Genomic DNA, 14,462 nt, shown 5'->3' with positions numbered 1-14,462 from the left:
GTTCTAGCCATCCCTTACATTGCTGACATGACGTCAGACTGATCTTTTGGTTTTAGTGACGTGCTTGAATGTTTGCCGAGATGCAGATTTCCCTGAATCTGATCGGGCACTTTCAGCCCTATTATATTTAGTGATGGAACAACAGAATTACAGGACGCTGTGGTTTCTGTACAAAGCAAAAAAGTTTGAATGAGTCGTTGCCTTTATAAATCTGACGGGTTCTTTTTTCTGTTAGTAAAAGATGTCACACCCAGACCACAGAGAGGAAGCAAAGGCATTGTCGGTGGGACAGTCGGCCAGATAACGGAAGAACAGGATTCTTAAGTTTGCAAACTCCACGTACTTCTTGATTTGCTTCCTAAATCCTGTATTTGATACACGAGGTTTCCTAAATGGTTCTTTACAGGGACGCCTTTACCAAACAGATCATCAAATGGTTGTGAATTGTGTCTGAAAAATGTAGAGAAGTGTGTATGTGCACACGTGTGTGCGTACAGTGGGACTATTTTAAACACTGTTCTGATGGGATAAATATTTATGTGTTTGTGAATGCAGCCGTAAGGAGTGAAGACTAAGAAAGATCCAAAAACCTGTCAGAGACTTTATAATGAAATGTGAGGTAGAAATCAGAAAGGCATATGTTAGTGTAGCACCTACGTTTTTGAGGTAGTTCCAGCTGCAAGTTTCATAAGACCCAGAATCACAGTAGTTAGACAGGAAGTCCAAAGATATCATCAGTGGAGCTTAGTGAATTCAGACACTCAATATTGTCATCAGGAAATGAGTTTTCTTGGCTCTGCTGTCCTCAGGCTTTTTCCTCATGCTGACAGTGTGGCTGCCGCAGCCCCGAATGTCCAGGAATAAGAGAGCATCTAAAGTCCAGGAATAAGAGAGTGTCTCACTTTTGTGATCTTCTAAGAAATAGAAAAACTTATGCACGGGCTCCCTGATATGCTCAGCCACCTCCCCTTTGAGCCACAGTGGCCTTTTAGGATACGTTCTCCCTTCTCGAATCTAGGCACTGGTCCAGGGTAAATGGGGTTAGAGTGATGCCCATAAAATGACCAGGGTTGATCCCCAGGACTAGAGAGGGACCTAGTCTCTCTTCTGAAGCCATAGTCTTAGATGAGTGAATAAAATTGGAGCTATGTTAGCAGGAATTCCACTAGAAATGACTGTAGGGTAAGCAGTCAGGATTGCCCCCTCAAGGCGATCGGCACCCTGCTAGAGAAGCGGGTGGAGAAGGGTGTCCTGGTTTTTGCTTTCTGAGCCAAAGGAAAGATGCCAGGCTTGAGATTTGTGGAAGAGTTTTATTAATTTATATCCTGTCAACCTATATGTGATTAAAGACAAAAAAACTATTTAATATAGATTACAACTAATTTAGTGGTGTCCTCTTTTCCAATTACCTGAGGCATTTCTTATACCCCCTGTGCATCTTCTTTGCTTTGGGGGGCGTGAAGAGGGAATGCAGAGTGTGCTGGGGGTTGTGGGAGGTAACAGAGAGGCTAGATAGTCAGCATTTCCTCCTGATTACTGTCTTTGAATTATCCAGGCTACTGTTTACTGTTTTCACAGACTGGGAAGCTAGAAACCGTTGCTTCCACCTCCCCATCCATGAACTATGTAGAAAATTAAGGTCATCATTTCTAGAACACCAGGGATCTACCTACCCGCCCCCATACGCGGCAACTCTGGGCAGCCTGAGTAACTTGAATGTGTGCAGGGTGATCGTCCTTCTGCCCGCAGAGAGCGTTGCATCAAAATGTCAGCCCTTGCCTGGGCATGTAAGGGGGTAATGGTTGTAGAAGGCTTAGCTGCTCCCTGCAGTGGGGATCCCCAGTGTCCTTGTGTTTGTGGGTAATGAGTACATGACTCCCCCGCTCCCACGTAACCAGAGCTTGTCTCTTGCCGCTCCCCAGAGAGATGCAGATCAGCTCGTCCAGCACCACCACATCCGAGAGTCAGGACCCTTCTTCTGGGGACCCAGCGGTCAGTGCACTTCAACAACAGCTGCTACTCATGGTGGCACGGAGGACCCAGTCTGAAACCCCACGGGTACGTTCCTGCCGCACTGGGAAGTTTCCAGAATCTGGGGTCTTGAAACTGGTTTTGAATCAGTCAGGTCCTACCATGAAGTCCACGCTGTGGCTGGGTTGTGGCTATCTCACCACACGGTAGCCTACGGGAGGAACGCAGGAAAGACGCCGTTTAAGTGACCGGTATCCTTCATCGACACGAACAGGACTGTCATTGTCTTACTGCTCTTCCAAGCACGTTAGAAATTCACGACATCGTTCTTGGGTTGCCAAGATGCAGGGATCCCATAAGGGCTTCCTTGGTTGGGATGCCTTTTGCTCACCATGGTTGGAAAGTAGTCTGGATTTTTCGTTATTAATTTATGACAACCTTCTATACTAAACATTCAGAGATTCTGAAAGAGAATCTTGACATGAAGAGAGATTTCATTCTTAGAGGAAATGGCACTATCATCAGGAGGCTTAGAAGATGAAGGCTTCCATTATACTATCAAGAGGTGACTTACTGATGTCATTCATTCACTCAGCCACCTTTATGAGGATGACTCTGGGAGAGGCAGAGCAAACGCTTCAAGACACAACACGTATGAGTCCCACTGTGAAGAAACAAATTAAAAACACAAATTTGAGAAGGAAACCATCAGAAAATGGACAATGACCAACGTAATTAGGATGAACAATAATGGAGATCAAATAATACGTTATTTAAAAGAACTTTGAACTCAGGCTTAGGACTTGGAGCATGAACCTCACAGGAAATCTTGGAGGTTAGGTGGGATTTTCCCTTAGACTTACCATCTAAGGAAACCAGTGCAGAAGGCCCTGGTGCTGGGACATTGGCCGGACTCGTCCCAGCCCGATGTTCCTTTCACTTTGTCCTTTGGTCACTATTGAGATTTCCAGCTCTGCTCACCTCTCCCCAGCAGCTTCTGCCATGATGTCTCATGAGCCCACATCTGACAACCAAACAGAGGCCCTTTCAACTCCCCCTTCCCAGCACTAGCCTTGACAGGCCTCCGACCTATACTGTATCCTCTTCAGTCCTCTACCTCTCCTGCAGGAGCTTTTCCAGGGAGCTCTACACTTCTGCCCTCGACAGGAGGCCTACAACTTAAATGCACCTGTGTGCATTCTGAGCATAGGCCTGGTCACTTGCTCTCCTCCGCATAACAGGCCCTCCTTTATGTTTTAGCTTTTAATTAGGTACAGTTCATGCTCCAAGTCCCAAGTCTGACTTTAAGATCCTTTTAAGTAACATATTATTTGATCTCCATTATTGTTCATCCTAATTACTTTGGTCATTGTCCATTTTTCTGATGGTTTCCTTTTCAAATTTGTGTTTTTAATTTGTTTCTTCACAGTGGGACCCATTCGTGTTGTTCTGTTTAGCTGTGCAGGTGGCTTCGGCCTTAACTGTGAGCACTGTCTGAGCCCTGGGTTCTGCTGGGTTCCCCTACAAGAGACTGCAGAAGGAAAGCAGGCTTCAGTGCCCCACCCTCCTCCTCCCAGAGCAGGGCCTCAGGGAAAGCGACCTGACCTCTCAGAGGCTCAGTTCACCACATTTTAAATTGGGATAATAGCATTTATGAGGAAGAGATCTTGTAAGGTTATGAGGATTAGAGATCATATATGGCAAAATTATGCCATAGAATCAGTGATAATGATTAACATCATCAAAAAAAATTTTTTAAAGAAAGAGAATGTTTGAGTGGGGAGAGGGTAAGGACAGAGAGACAGAGAAACAGAAATGATCTCAGGCAGGCTCCATGCCCAGCAAAGGGCCCAACTCGGGACTCCATCTCACAACCTTAAGATCATGACCTGAAGGGGTACCTGGGTGGCTCAGTGGATTAAAGCCTCTGCCTTCAGCTCGGGTCATGATCTCAGCATCCTGGAATCGAGCCCCGCATCGGGCTCTCTCCTCAGCAGGGAGCCTGCTTCCCCCGCTCTCTCTGCCTGCCTACTTGTGATTTCTCTGTGTGTGTGTCAAATAAATAAAATCTAAAACAAAACAAAACAAAACAAAAAAACCATGTCCTCAAAAAAAAAAAAAAATGTCCTCAATAAGTTGAGTTGGACGCTTAACTGATTGAGCAACCCAGGCGCCCCCAAATTCTTACGAGTTATATGGAGCTCTTGAAGGTACCGTTATTTTGAATGGTAGAACTTTCAGGTAGCTTAGGGGAGAGGGATGGACCTTCACGTTCTTAAATATTTTAGTATTATCGGGGACCTGGGTGGCTCAGTGGGTTAAGCCGCTGCCTTCGGCTCAGGTCATGATCTCGGAGTCCTGGGATCAAGTCCCGCATCAGGCTCTCTGCTCAGCATGGAGCCTGCTTCCTCCTCTCTTTCTGCCTGCCTCTCTGCCTACTTGTGATCTCTCTCTGTCAAATAAATAAATAAAATCTCAATAAATAAATAAATAAATATTTTAGTATTACCAAAAACCATTTCTGAAATGTATACCCCCCCCCACACACCTTCTTAAGCTGAATATGCTCATCATCATTTCAATTGTTGCAGTTAATTCAGATTCACGGAAGGAGCCTTGAATATCATGCTGTAAATACAGATCCTTACGGGGGAGTGTGACCAATGCATTTATCTCATCTCTTCAAAAGAACTCGTGTTCCCCTTCTGCCCTGTCACTATGTTTGCTAATCTTTTTTTTTTTTTTTTAAATACTTTTTATTTATTTGACAGACAGAGATCACAAGTAGGCAGAGGGGCAGGCAGAGAGAGAGGAGGAAGCAGGCTCCCTGCTGAGCAGAGAGTCCGATGCGGGACTCCATCCCAGGACCCTGAGATCATGACCTGAGCCAAAGGCAGAGGCTTTAACCCACTGAGCCACCCATGCACCCCTCTAATCTCTTTTTTGAAATAGTAGAATGAAATGTGTGAGCCTGTAGCCCACTGGGCAGTGTGACAGGGTGGTTCTTCACTCAAGCTTAATTAGTGAATCAGAAACCGAAAGAAATTTTTGGCCAGTGTGTCTATGCATTCATATAAATTAGAGACTCAGTCTCCATTGTGAGCCCTACCCTGGCCAGGCCTGTCTTTGCTGATGCTCTCCAGGAGCTCTGCTAGCCCCCTTACTCCCAACTCCCTCCAGGGTTATCGAACGCGCCCACTCCCATGGCTCACTCCTTTCTCCTTCTCTAGACACACGGGCATTGATAGGCTTCACTTGTGTGTGTTTGTCACCATGTCACCATGTTACCATGGCTAGATTGCTTGTCTGCCCCCCAAGACTTGTCAAACCCCTTTAAGCTACAAACTCTTTCTTGTTATCCTTTGAATTCTCAGTGGACAGTACTCACAGGATCTGGCTTAGGTAATCTGTGCAACAAGTATTTGTTGGATGGGCAAGGAAATGAATGACTGAAATGATGAGAAAAATTTCAATTTCAAATTTGTACCAGAAAACAGGCCATGAATAATTGCTATAATCCACGGAAACATTTAGCTCTGAGGTTCCTTGTTAGCCAAGGCGAAAAGTGAAACTCCATGAAACTGATTTTCTTGTCCAGGAAGTTAAGTTATGGGCTGATTTGTACCTCAGAATGGGGCTGTATTTGGAGAGAGGATCTTTAAAGAGGTAATTAAGTTCAAAAGAGGTGATTAGGGTGGGCCCTAATCCAATAGGGCTGGTACCCCTCTAAGAAGAGGGGAATCCAGGCACAGATCTACACGGGGAAAAGACCACGTGAGGACCCAGACAAGACAGCCATTGACAAGCAAAGGAGAAAGGCCTTAGAAGACTCAGACTTCCACCTTCAAAACATTCCGTTGTGTCAGCCCGCCCACTCCGAAACTAATAGAGAAGTCAAATCATTTTTCTTTGCCTTAACTTCTGAGATTTTTTTTTAAACGAGGATTTTTATTTAAGGAGCAAAAATAACACAATTTACTAGAATCTTTAATAAGTTTGCAAACACTATAGATGTGAATATTTGTGTGATCTTGTTTTCATGCGGACCTTCCCTAACAGCAACTGGCCTCAACTTAAGGCCAGTATTTTTCTTGTAATTCCGAAGAATGCTGTCATCTTTCCTGCTGCTTACCCTTGACCTATTTTTCCATCCGACCTGAATTCCCACATCAGAAAGCAGTAAACTGTGGTAGCCCTGGTACTCTTTGTCTTTGGGACATAAAGGAAAAAGTTCCCCTTTGTTGGGGGAGGTTTATCATAAACCACATAAATTCCTTGTCATTAACAGAAGATGGGCTTCTGGCTGCCATGACAGTTTCCGCTCCGGTCTCTTTCACATTGGAATAGAATCCCAGACACAAGCAGCTCTTACCGTCTCAGCTTTCCTGCAGGGCTACAGCCAGTCCATCCTGTATACGGCCGTCCTGGATGCTGCCTTCGTGATGGAGCAGCTGTCCCTTAAAATGCCATTTGCATTAATATTTTATAATCTGAAGAATAACTTCATGTTCCGTAGCTGAGTCAGAGCACTAGCATCTGGGAACAAAGGTGGTAAAATGGGCCTCCCTGGAGAGCTCGGCCGTGGTGTCCCGTGAAGCCCCTGAGGCAAGCCAGGCATTCTGACCCCGGGGACTTCCACTGAATTGAGAAAAAGTCTGCCCGAGGCTAACCTTTCACTGTCAAAGTCTAGGAGAAGCTGCGCAACCTTTCAGAGGTGGCACCTTTCCCACTTTCACGGCAGCTCTTCTCTACTGTCCTCATTCCTCGTCTGGTCTTGGCCCTCCTTACCAGTCTCCTGTGCCTTATGTGTGTCAGCCTACAGGAAATTACAGCCCATCTTAAAGCTTTTTTGCAGAAGTTCAGAGCCCAAGCAGACGGGTGAAAGTAGAGGTTAGAATGATTGAGCCCTTCCACATCTGGGTGTACATCCAGAAGAACGTAAAGCGGAGATCCACCGACATCGCTCCAGAAGAATGCAGCAGATGTCTACATGCCCATGGTCGTAGCAGCGTTACGTGCAGTATCCAAGCAGTGGGAGCAACCCAGCGTCCGCAGACCGGTGTATGCGGGAACAGAATGGGGGGCGTCCTCAGAGTCGGGTATTCAGCCTTAAAAAGGAAGGACATATGACACCTGCTGTAGCATGGGTGAACCTTGAGGCCATTATGCCAAATGAAATAAGCCAGCCACAAAAAGACAAACACTCTGTGATTCCACTTATGGAGGATCCTAGATTCATCAAAACACAGAGACAGAAGGTAGAGAGGTGGTTGCCTGGGGCTGGGGACAGAAGGGAGAGTTAGTACTTCCTGGAGAAGTTTCTGTTTGGGAAGGTGAAGATGTTCTGGAGATCGGTAGTACAACAGTATGGATACGGTTAACAGTACTGAACTGTGCACTGACAAGCGGTTAAGATGGTAAATTCTGTGTTGTTTTTTTAAGCACAGTGGCAAAAAAAAAAAAAAAAATACGGGTTAGACATAGAAGATCTGCAGGAGGCTGGGGCACCTAGAAAAGTCTCACCAATAGTAGCAAGAAGCGACAAGCAATGGCCAACAGCAAAGAGGAACCTGGGGGCTGTGTCTTTTTTAGTTCAGTTTAGTTAACTTATACTGTATTGTTTTGTTAGTGTCAGGGGCAGAATTTAGTGATTCACCAGTTGCATAGAACACCCAGTGCTCATTAGATCACGCACCCTCCTTCAGACCCACATTCCAGTTACCCCTCCCCCACCCACCTTCCCTCCAGGAACCCTCAGTTTGTTTCCTATAGTTAAGAGTCTCTTATGGTTTGTCTCTGGTTTCATCTTGTTTTATCTTTCCCTTCCTTCCCTTATGTTCATCTGTTTTATTTCTTAAACTCCACTTATGAATGAAATCCATGATAATTGTCTTTCTCTGACTTATTTCACTTAGCATAATATCCTCTAGGTCCATCCACATCATTGCAAATGTCAAGATTTCATTATTTTTTATGGCTGAGTAATATGCCATTGTGTGTGTGTGTGTGTGTGTGTGTGTGAGTGTGTGTGTGTGTACCACATCTTCTTTTTATCTGTCAGTGGATACCTGGGTTCTTTCCATAGTTTGGCTGTTGTGGATATTATTGCTATAAATATTGGGGTACATGTGGGGGGCTTCATTTTTAATGGCCTCTGTGCCCAGAGAATGACAGAAAGAGCACAGTGTGGGAAGTCTAACAGGAGTCTCTCCACTTAATCTGTGACTTCGAGAAGCCACATCTTCTTCTTAGGACGAGTTAACCACACTCAGTCAACACCATCCCCACTAAGGAGCTGCCCAGAGCTTCCTGCTTCACACCTCGGGGTGGCTCTGCAGCCCTTCTCCACGGTGGATCACCTGGGTGGTCCAAACACCTCACACAAAGAATTCATTTTAAAATGGTGCCAGGCTGGTGTGGTATTCTAATGCCTAGCAGAGACAAAGGTTAAGTTTTAAACTGGAAGAACAGAGCTTCAATATTGCTGTCAAAGAATTCCTACTCATAAGGACCCAAGGAAAAGTGAATAGTTGTAAAATATACCAGAAATAAGAGCCAGCAATGCCAAACAGAAAGCAGAATTGGACTCCCAAAGGATTTAGAAACGATAATGATTAGATTCAGAATATGGACTAAGTATGTCTTAGAGATAAAAGAAGAGGTTGAAAGTCTGAGTAAGAAGCAAAATTCCATGTAATGACCGAGCAGATCTGATAAGAGCACTGGATACTAGAAATGAGCAGTATAATAATAAAAATAAAACTTGGAGGATTCAACAGATTTGATACATAAGAGCATCCAAAGCTTCCATAACCGTTGGGCTTTATGTAAAACAGAAGCGAAGAGAGGATGATAAACACAACACTCAGGACAGTGATGGTCCCGTGAGGGAAGAGGGAAGAGAATGGGACCAAGCGGTGGCCCACAGGGAATTTCTATGCTAATGGCAATGTTTTTTTTTTCTTATACTGGGTGAGAGTCACACAGCTAGTTCTGAATTAACTTTTTTTTTTTCCTTAAAATACCCTACGTACATTTAAAAGATGTGTATTTGCATTCACTCTATGTTTCAACAATGATGGATTTTTAAAAAGCATGGTACCTAAGGGCGCCTGGGTGGCTCAGTGGATTAAAGCCTCTGCCTTCAGCTCAGGTCATGATCCCAGGGTCCTGGGATCAAGCCCTACATCAGGCTCTCTGCTCCGCAGGGACCCTGCTTCCCTTCCTCTCTCTTTCTGCCTGCCTCTCTGCCTACTTGTGATCTCTGTCTGTCAAATAAATAAATAACATCTTAAAAACAAAGCATGATATCTAGTGTTATTCAGTGTAGGGAACAATATCTCAAGGTACACCAGAGTCTGGAGCTTTCACTGATGATACGGCAGGATGAGCACCGAGTGTACCTGAGCTTGATAGTGAGAAGATATGCAGGTGTGTCCGGTACCTTCTATTTAACAGCACAAGAAGGGAAAACCGGATATTTTTTGAAGAGCACAGGCAGGCAGAGTGGCAGCAGAGACAGAGGGAGAAGAAGGCTCCCTGCTGAGCAAGGAGCCCGATGTGGGACTTAATCTCAGGATGCTGGGATCATGACCTGAGCTGAAGGCAGCCGCTGAAGCTTCAAAAATGAAGGCATTTCAGATCTTTTGTTGAATCCTGATCTTTTATGAGAATTCTTTTCTCGGCCTTAATTAACAGCGGGGTTTTGATAGGAGTAGCGTAAATTTAATGGTACCTTATAACGGAATGGAAGTGTCTTGGTAAGAAAGGCTCTTGCAGATCCTCACCTTTCTCTGAGAGTACCCATTTTTATGACGTGTGCTGGTTTACATTTCAGAATCGGAACATCTGCTTTTTGTACTTTTGTTATTACGAGGTATATTTATGACAATACCATGTCGGTATGAAACGCTTTCTCTGTTGTTTCTTTTGGTACCTGAAAGCATCTGAGTCAGGATCTGGAAGACGCGTCACATTCTTCGACACAAGGAAAATTCAACCGAGAGCAGTTTTACAAGTTTATCATTTTCCCCGGCAAGTGGATTAAAGTCTGGTACGATCGACTTACCTTGTTGGCGTTACTGGACCGGTAAGCCCGCCAAGCACACAAATGTATGGATGAAAGACAGTGGGGGCACACAAGGGCCCCTGCGTGCTTGTAAAAAGAAATTGCCACTTGCTAACGTTCTCTGGAATGTTTTCAAGATGCATACCTTTTTGCTGCAAACCCAAAGGCGAAGCGGTGAGATCCTGACTGTTGGAGACAGTGGGAGATAGGAGAATTGGGGAACACGCTTTAGACTTGAGGTTAGCTCTGGGGACAGGGTCATGCCTTGGTGTCCTCATGGCTTCCCACATTTTTGTAGGAATGCTTGAGGTTCCATGGGTCACCTGGATCCTGGCCCCTGGTATGTGGGCAGGGGGAGATGAGGGCAAATGAAGAGATACACCAGTTGCAATGCTAATGTTTCCTTTTAAACCCTTTTAACTCTTTCTTGCCTCTTCTTTGCATTGATCCTCAAGATGAAATGTGGGGTCAGAGTTGTGTCAGTGCACAGGGAGGGAGACGGGAGAGGGTCCAGTTTGTTGAGGCACGGGTGGATCTGGGGCCAGGTCAGAGCCTTCCTGTGTCCGCCTCTGCCTCGCCCCCGCTGATCTCATGATATACAGAGATCAGGATTTTAATTCTCAGGCGCCACGCAGTTCTGATGGGAAGGGTGGTTTGAAAATTCAAGATGTCTTTACTGATGCCATCATCAGCAAACGCAGAGTCTCACAGTTAAATGCCAGCCAGTGGGAGCTGTGGGAAGGCTGGTCCCCTGCCTTGCTGTAGCTGGTCCTCCAGTGACTTCTTGTTATAGTAATGTCTTAAGTGGTGTGATCACAGACTAAAAAACTACAGTCATGCAAAATTACAATAGTAAATTTCAGGATCCACAAGCCAGGGAACAGAGTTATAATGGTTTTTCTCACAATACTATGTCACCCCAGGGGCGCACATTTAGATGAACGTTTAAACGTAACTGAAATAGTCCAAGATAATGCATCCTGTTAGATGAGGCAGGGTTTTTTTCCCCTGAAATATTAGTTTTATTTTCTGTCAAAAAGGATCTCTTGACAGTTGGATTCCCTTGTGTTAACCCTTCATATTAGAAACAAATACTCTATAAATTTCTAGGTGGGTTATTTAAATCCGCTCAGTGACAACAGATTAACTGGAAATTTAATTAAGGTCTTAAAAAGGTTGATGAAGATTATTGCAGTTTTTAAAAGTTTATAGTTTTATAGTTTTAATCCCTTCTGTGGCAGGTCACAGTGGGTTAGAAGGCAGTGTTGAAGGATGTGTAGCGATAGTACTGCTCCCTTACTCGTGGGCCCCTCGTGAGTCCCTCAGTTGGTGTGGGGAGACCCTGGGAATCAGGCTCAGTACCCACCACTGACTGGTGCTGTGATCTAAGGATTGGTGTGAAACCTCCCTGTGCCTCAGTCTCCGGTCTGTTAAATGGGGATAATCTGTATACAGAGAGATTTCAAGGGTTAAATCAAGTTAGCCATACAAAGTGTTCTTTAAGTATTAGTTGCTGTTATTGTTAGTATGACTTGGAATGTGTCCCAGAACCCAGAAAGAAGAAAAATAAATAAAAATACAATGAAATTAAGGTAGCCAAAGTAGATTTTGTCAAGTCCAGATACTAAAATTTAGGCCCTTCCTTCATGGGAGAAATCACCCTATCTTCAGAGCCCACGTAAGCCCACTTTCGGGCATCTCGTAGCACACGAGGGGAGCTGGTTTTCCAGCTCGTGGCCAATTGAGAGGGAAAATAAGACAGCATGAACCCTGAGCCAACAGCGAGGACAGAGGAAGAAAAACCCAAACACTAACCTAGAAAAACCCAGCAGCGTGAGACCGTTGCAAGGAGAATGTTTTCCCCGAACAGGACGTGGATCAGAATCGCCTGGGAGCGTGTGACCCCCGGCGTGTGAAATCAGCCCTTCAGCCCTTCAGCCTGGCCTTGAGTACAACGTAGGGCTGTATTAAGGCACACCTCCCTAGTTCGCCTCCTTAGTTAGGACAGGGATGGTCTGAAAGGTCTGTTTAAGAGAGCAGGAATTTACACAATAAATTTCACGTTTTTTACTCCGATAGTAAAATTTCAAAAGACATACATAAATTACCTTTGGTGTTCATTGGGGGACATTGTATTTAAAGCTCCACAAGGATTAATGAACTCAAACTGCCACATTAAAGTTTATGAAGGAAATAAATGCATAAGAAAAAACAAACGGAAAGGATCGGGCAAGAAGTAAAAGAAATTGGTGAATTATAAGCACTGAAATTGAACTAATCGTTGCTATAAACTCCCATAGCTTAAGGCCTTCTGCTTGGTAATTTTCAACTTTACTCTGGAATTCAGGCTGATCTTCCTTGAAAATATTTCCTTTTGTGATCTTACCTTCATGGTTCTTAAAATTGAAGCCTTTCCTGTTTGTTTTCGGTTCAGCATTCATTCCGCTCATTTATTTTTGGACTTGTCCTCATTCTCCTTTTTAAAAGGAGAATGACTTTTTCTCTCTTTTTAAAAAATGATCTATTTATTCATTTTATTTTTTTTTTTTATTTTTATTTTTTTTAAGATTTTATTTATTTATTTGACAGACAGAGATCACAAGTAGGCAGAGAGGCAGGCAGAGAGAGAGAGAGAGAGAGAGAGAGAGGGAAGCAGGCTCCCTGCTGAGCAAAGAGCCCGATGTGGGGCTCGATCCCAGGACCCTGAGATCATGACCTGAGCCGAAAGCAGAGGCTTAACCCACTGAGCCACCCAGGTGCCCCTATTTATTCATTTTAGAATGTGAGACAGCACACGGTGGGGAGGACCAGAGAGGGAGAAAGAGAATCTCAGGCAGACTCCCCACTAAGCACAGGACTTGATTCCGGGACCCTGAGATCACGACCTGAGCCGAAATCAAGAGTCGGACGCTTAACCAACTGAGCCACCCAGGCACCCTCCATCATTTTCTCTTACTTTTTATTCTGCTATTACCCCATCTTGCAAAACACTCAGGTTTTATTTTCATTTATCTTGTTTTCTGGATTGGCATCTAAAAGAGAAAGCTGCCCATCCGGACGTCATTTCATTCATTCGTCAGATTAAAACGCCGCCGACACCAGGCACCTGCCCCGTGCATGGCTCTGCCCTGGGCACTGGGTATACGGCCCTCCCCTCATGGAGCTTGAATTCTGCCGTGTGAGGTAGGCTGGAGTAGACTGGAGTAGGTGCCATGAAAGACACACACAGGGCCTGAGGTAGAGAAAACTGAGGGAGAAGGGACACCCCTGTCACAACAGGGGCTTGCAGAAGCCTTTTCTGAGGCGAAGCAGGCAGACGGAGATAGAAACGAGAGAAAGAGTCAGCCGCATGACAAGCGGCGGGAAGAGCGTTCCTGCTTCTCACATGATCTCGTGGCCATTGTCGTCACCTTGAGAACATGCTCTCATCTCTCCCATCTGTAGAATTCTTCCCGGCCCACTCTCCCACAGCCCACCATCTGGTTTCTCCACGCTCTTTTGCAGCAGAACTCCGGGGAGAGCTGGCTTGCGGCCTCTGTCTCCCATTCTCTTATAAGCCCGTTCCATTTACTCCCCAAACCCACCCCAAGCCTGCCCTGGTCAAGGTCACCATCGACCTGACCGTTCAGCCGTCATTGCACTAGACCATCTGTACCCTCTGACAGAGTCGGCTCCCCTCCTTGGCAGGCTTTTCCTCTCCTGGCTTCGCGGACTCAGCCCTCTCTTGGTTTCCTTCTGTCTTGCTGGTTACTCCTTCATACCACAGTCACCTTGGCAGGTAACCTCTCCCTCCCGGCTCCCTCATGTTGGAGTCCCCAGGTGCTGTACACCTGAGAAGTCCCTTCTTGGTGGGGCGTAGTCTGTCCTTCCTGCTGAAAATTACAACAGTTCCCTCCCCAGACGCTAATAATTCTTCTTACCTTGTCTATTTATTTTTTCATTATGTTAATCATCTCCAAATGCTATATAATATAATATTTCTTGTGCATATTACTAATTTCATGCCACTACCCAACGGAAAGAAAGCTCCAGAAGTTTTGTTCACTTATGTATTCCAAGTACGTAGAGCCGCGGCAAGCAGTTTTGTGTGAATAAATGAATCCACGTCCCTTGGCAAACTGGCTCCTCGTGTCACCTTCTGCTATTGACTTGCCATGATCCTTTCTTCCCCAGATGGAAACCTTGAAATCATCTTTATTTTTTCAGTCAACCGTTCACTGTACACAGTCCATTCAGAGCCCTCTCCGCTCTGGTCTGTGTTGCGTCTCAAAACCACATCACCGTCCCAGCCTCCCAGACTTGACCTTCTTCCAGACCCTCATTCCTTCTCCCCTGGAGTGTTATTTATCCTTCCTCTGCTGCTTCCCCTCTGGTGCACCTCGTCAAACTCTGCCAGATACATCTTTCTAAAGTACAGCCTTCA

The 14,462-nt window shown here is 45.2% G+C and overlaps 1 protein-coding gene across 1 annotated transcript in view; it reads left to right on the top strand.

The window, feature by feature from the left end:
- The window catches only part of PCNX2 (pecanex 2), a 285,897-nt gene that overhangs the window by 57,187 nt on the left and 214,248 nt on the right, over window positions 1-14,462 (top strand). Inside the window, exons 9-10 of the mRNA XM_082718946.1 lie at window positions 1,923-2,058; window positions 9,915-10,060. Coding sequence (XP_082575072.1) covers window positions 1,923-2,058; window positions 9,915-10,060 — 282 coding nt within the window. The remainder of the gene's footprint in view (window positions 1-1,922; window positions 2,059-9,914; window positions 10,061-14,462) is intronic.

The sequence above is a fragment of the Mustela nivalis genome, assembly GCF_964662115.1.
Source record: "Mustela nivalis genome assembly, chromosome: 2".
NCBI lineage: Eukaryota > Metazoa > Chordata > Mammalia > Carnivora > Mustelidae > Mustela > Mustela nivalis.
The sequence above is the reverse complement of the archived record's forward strand: the minus strand, read 5'-3'. Positions and strand labels throughout refer to the sequence as shown.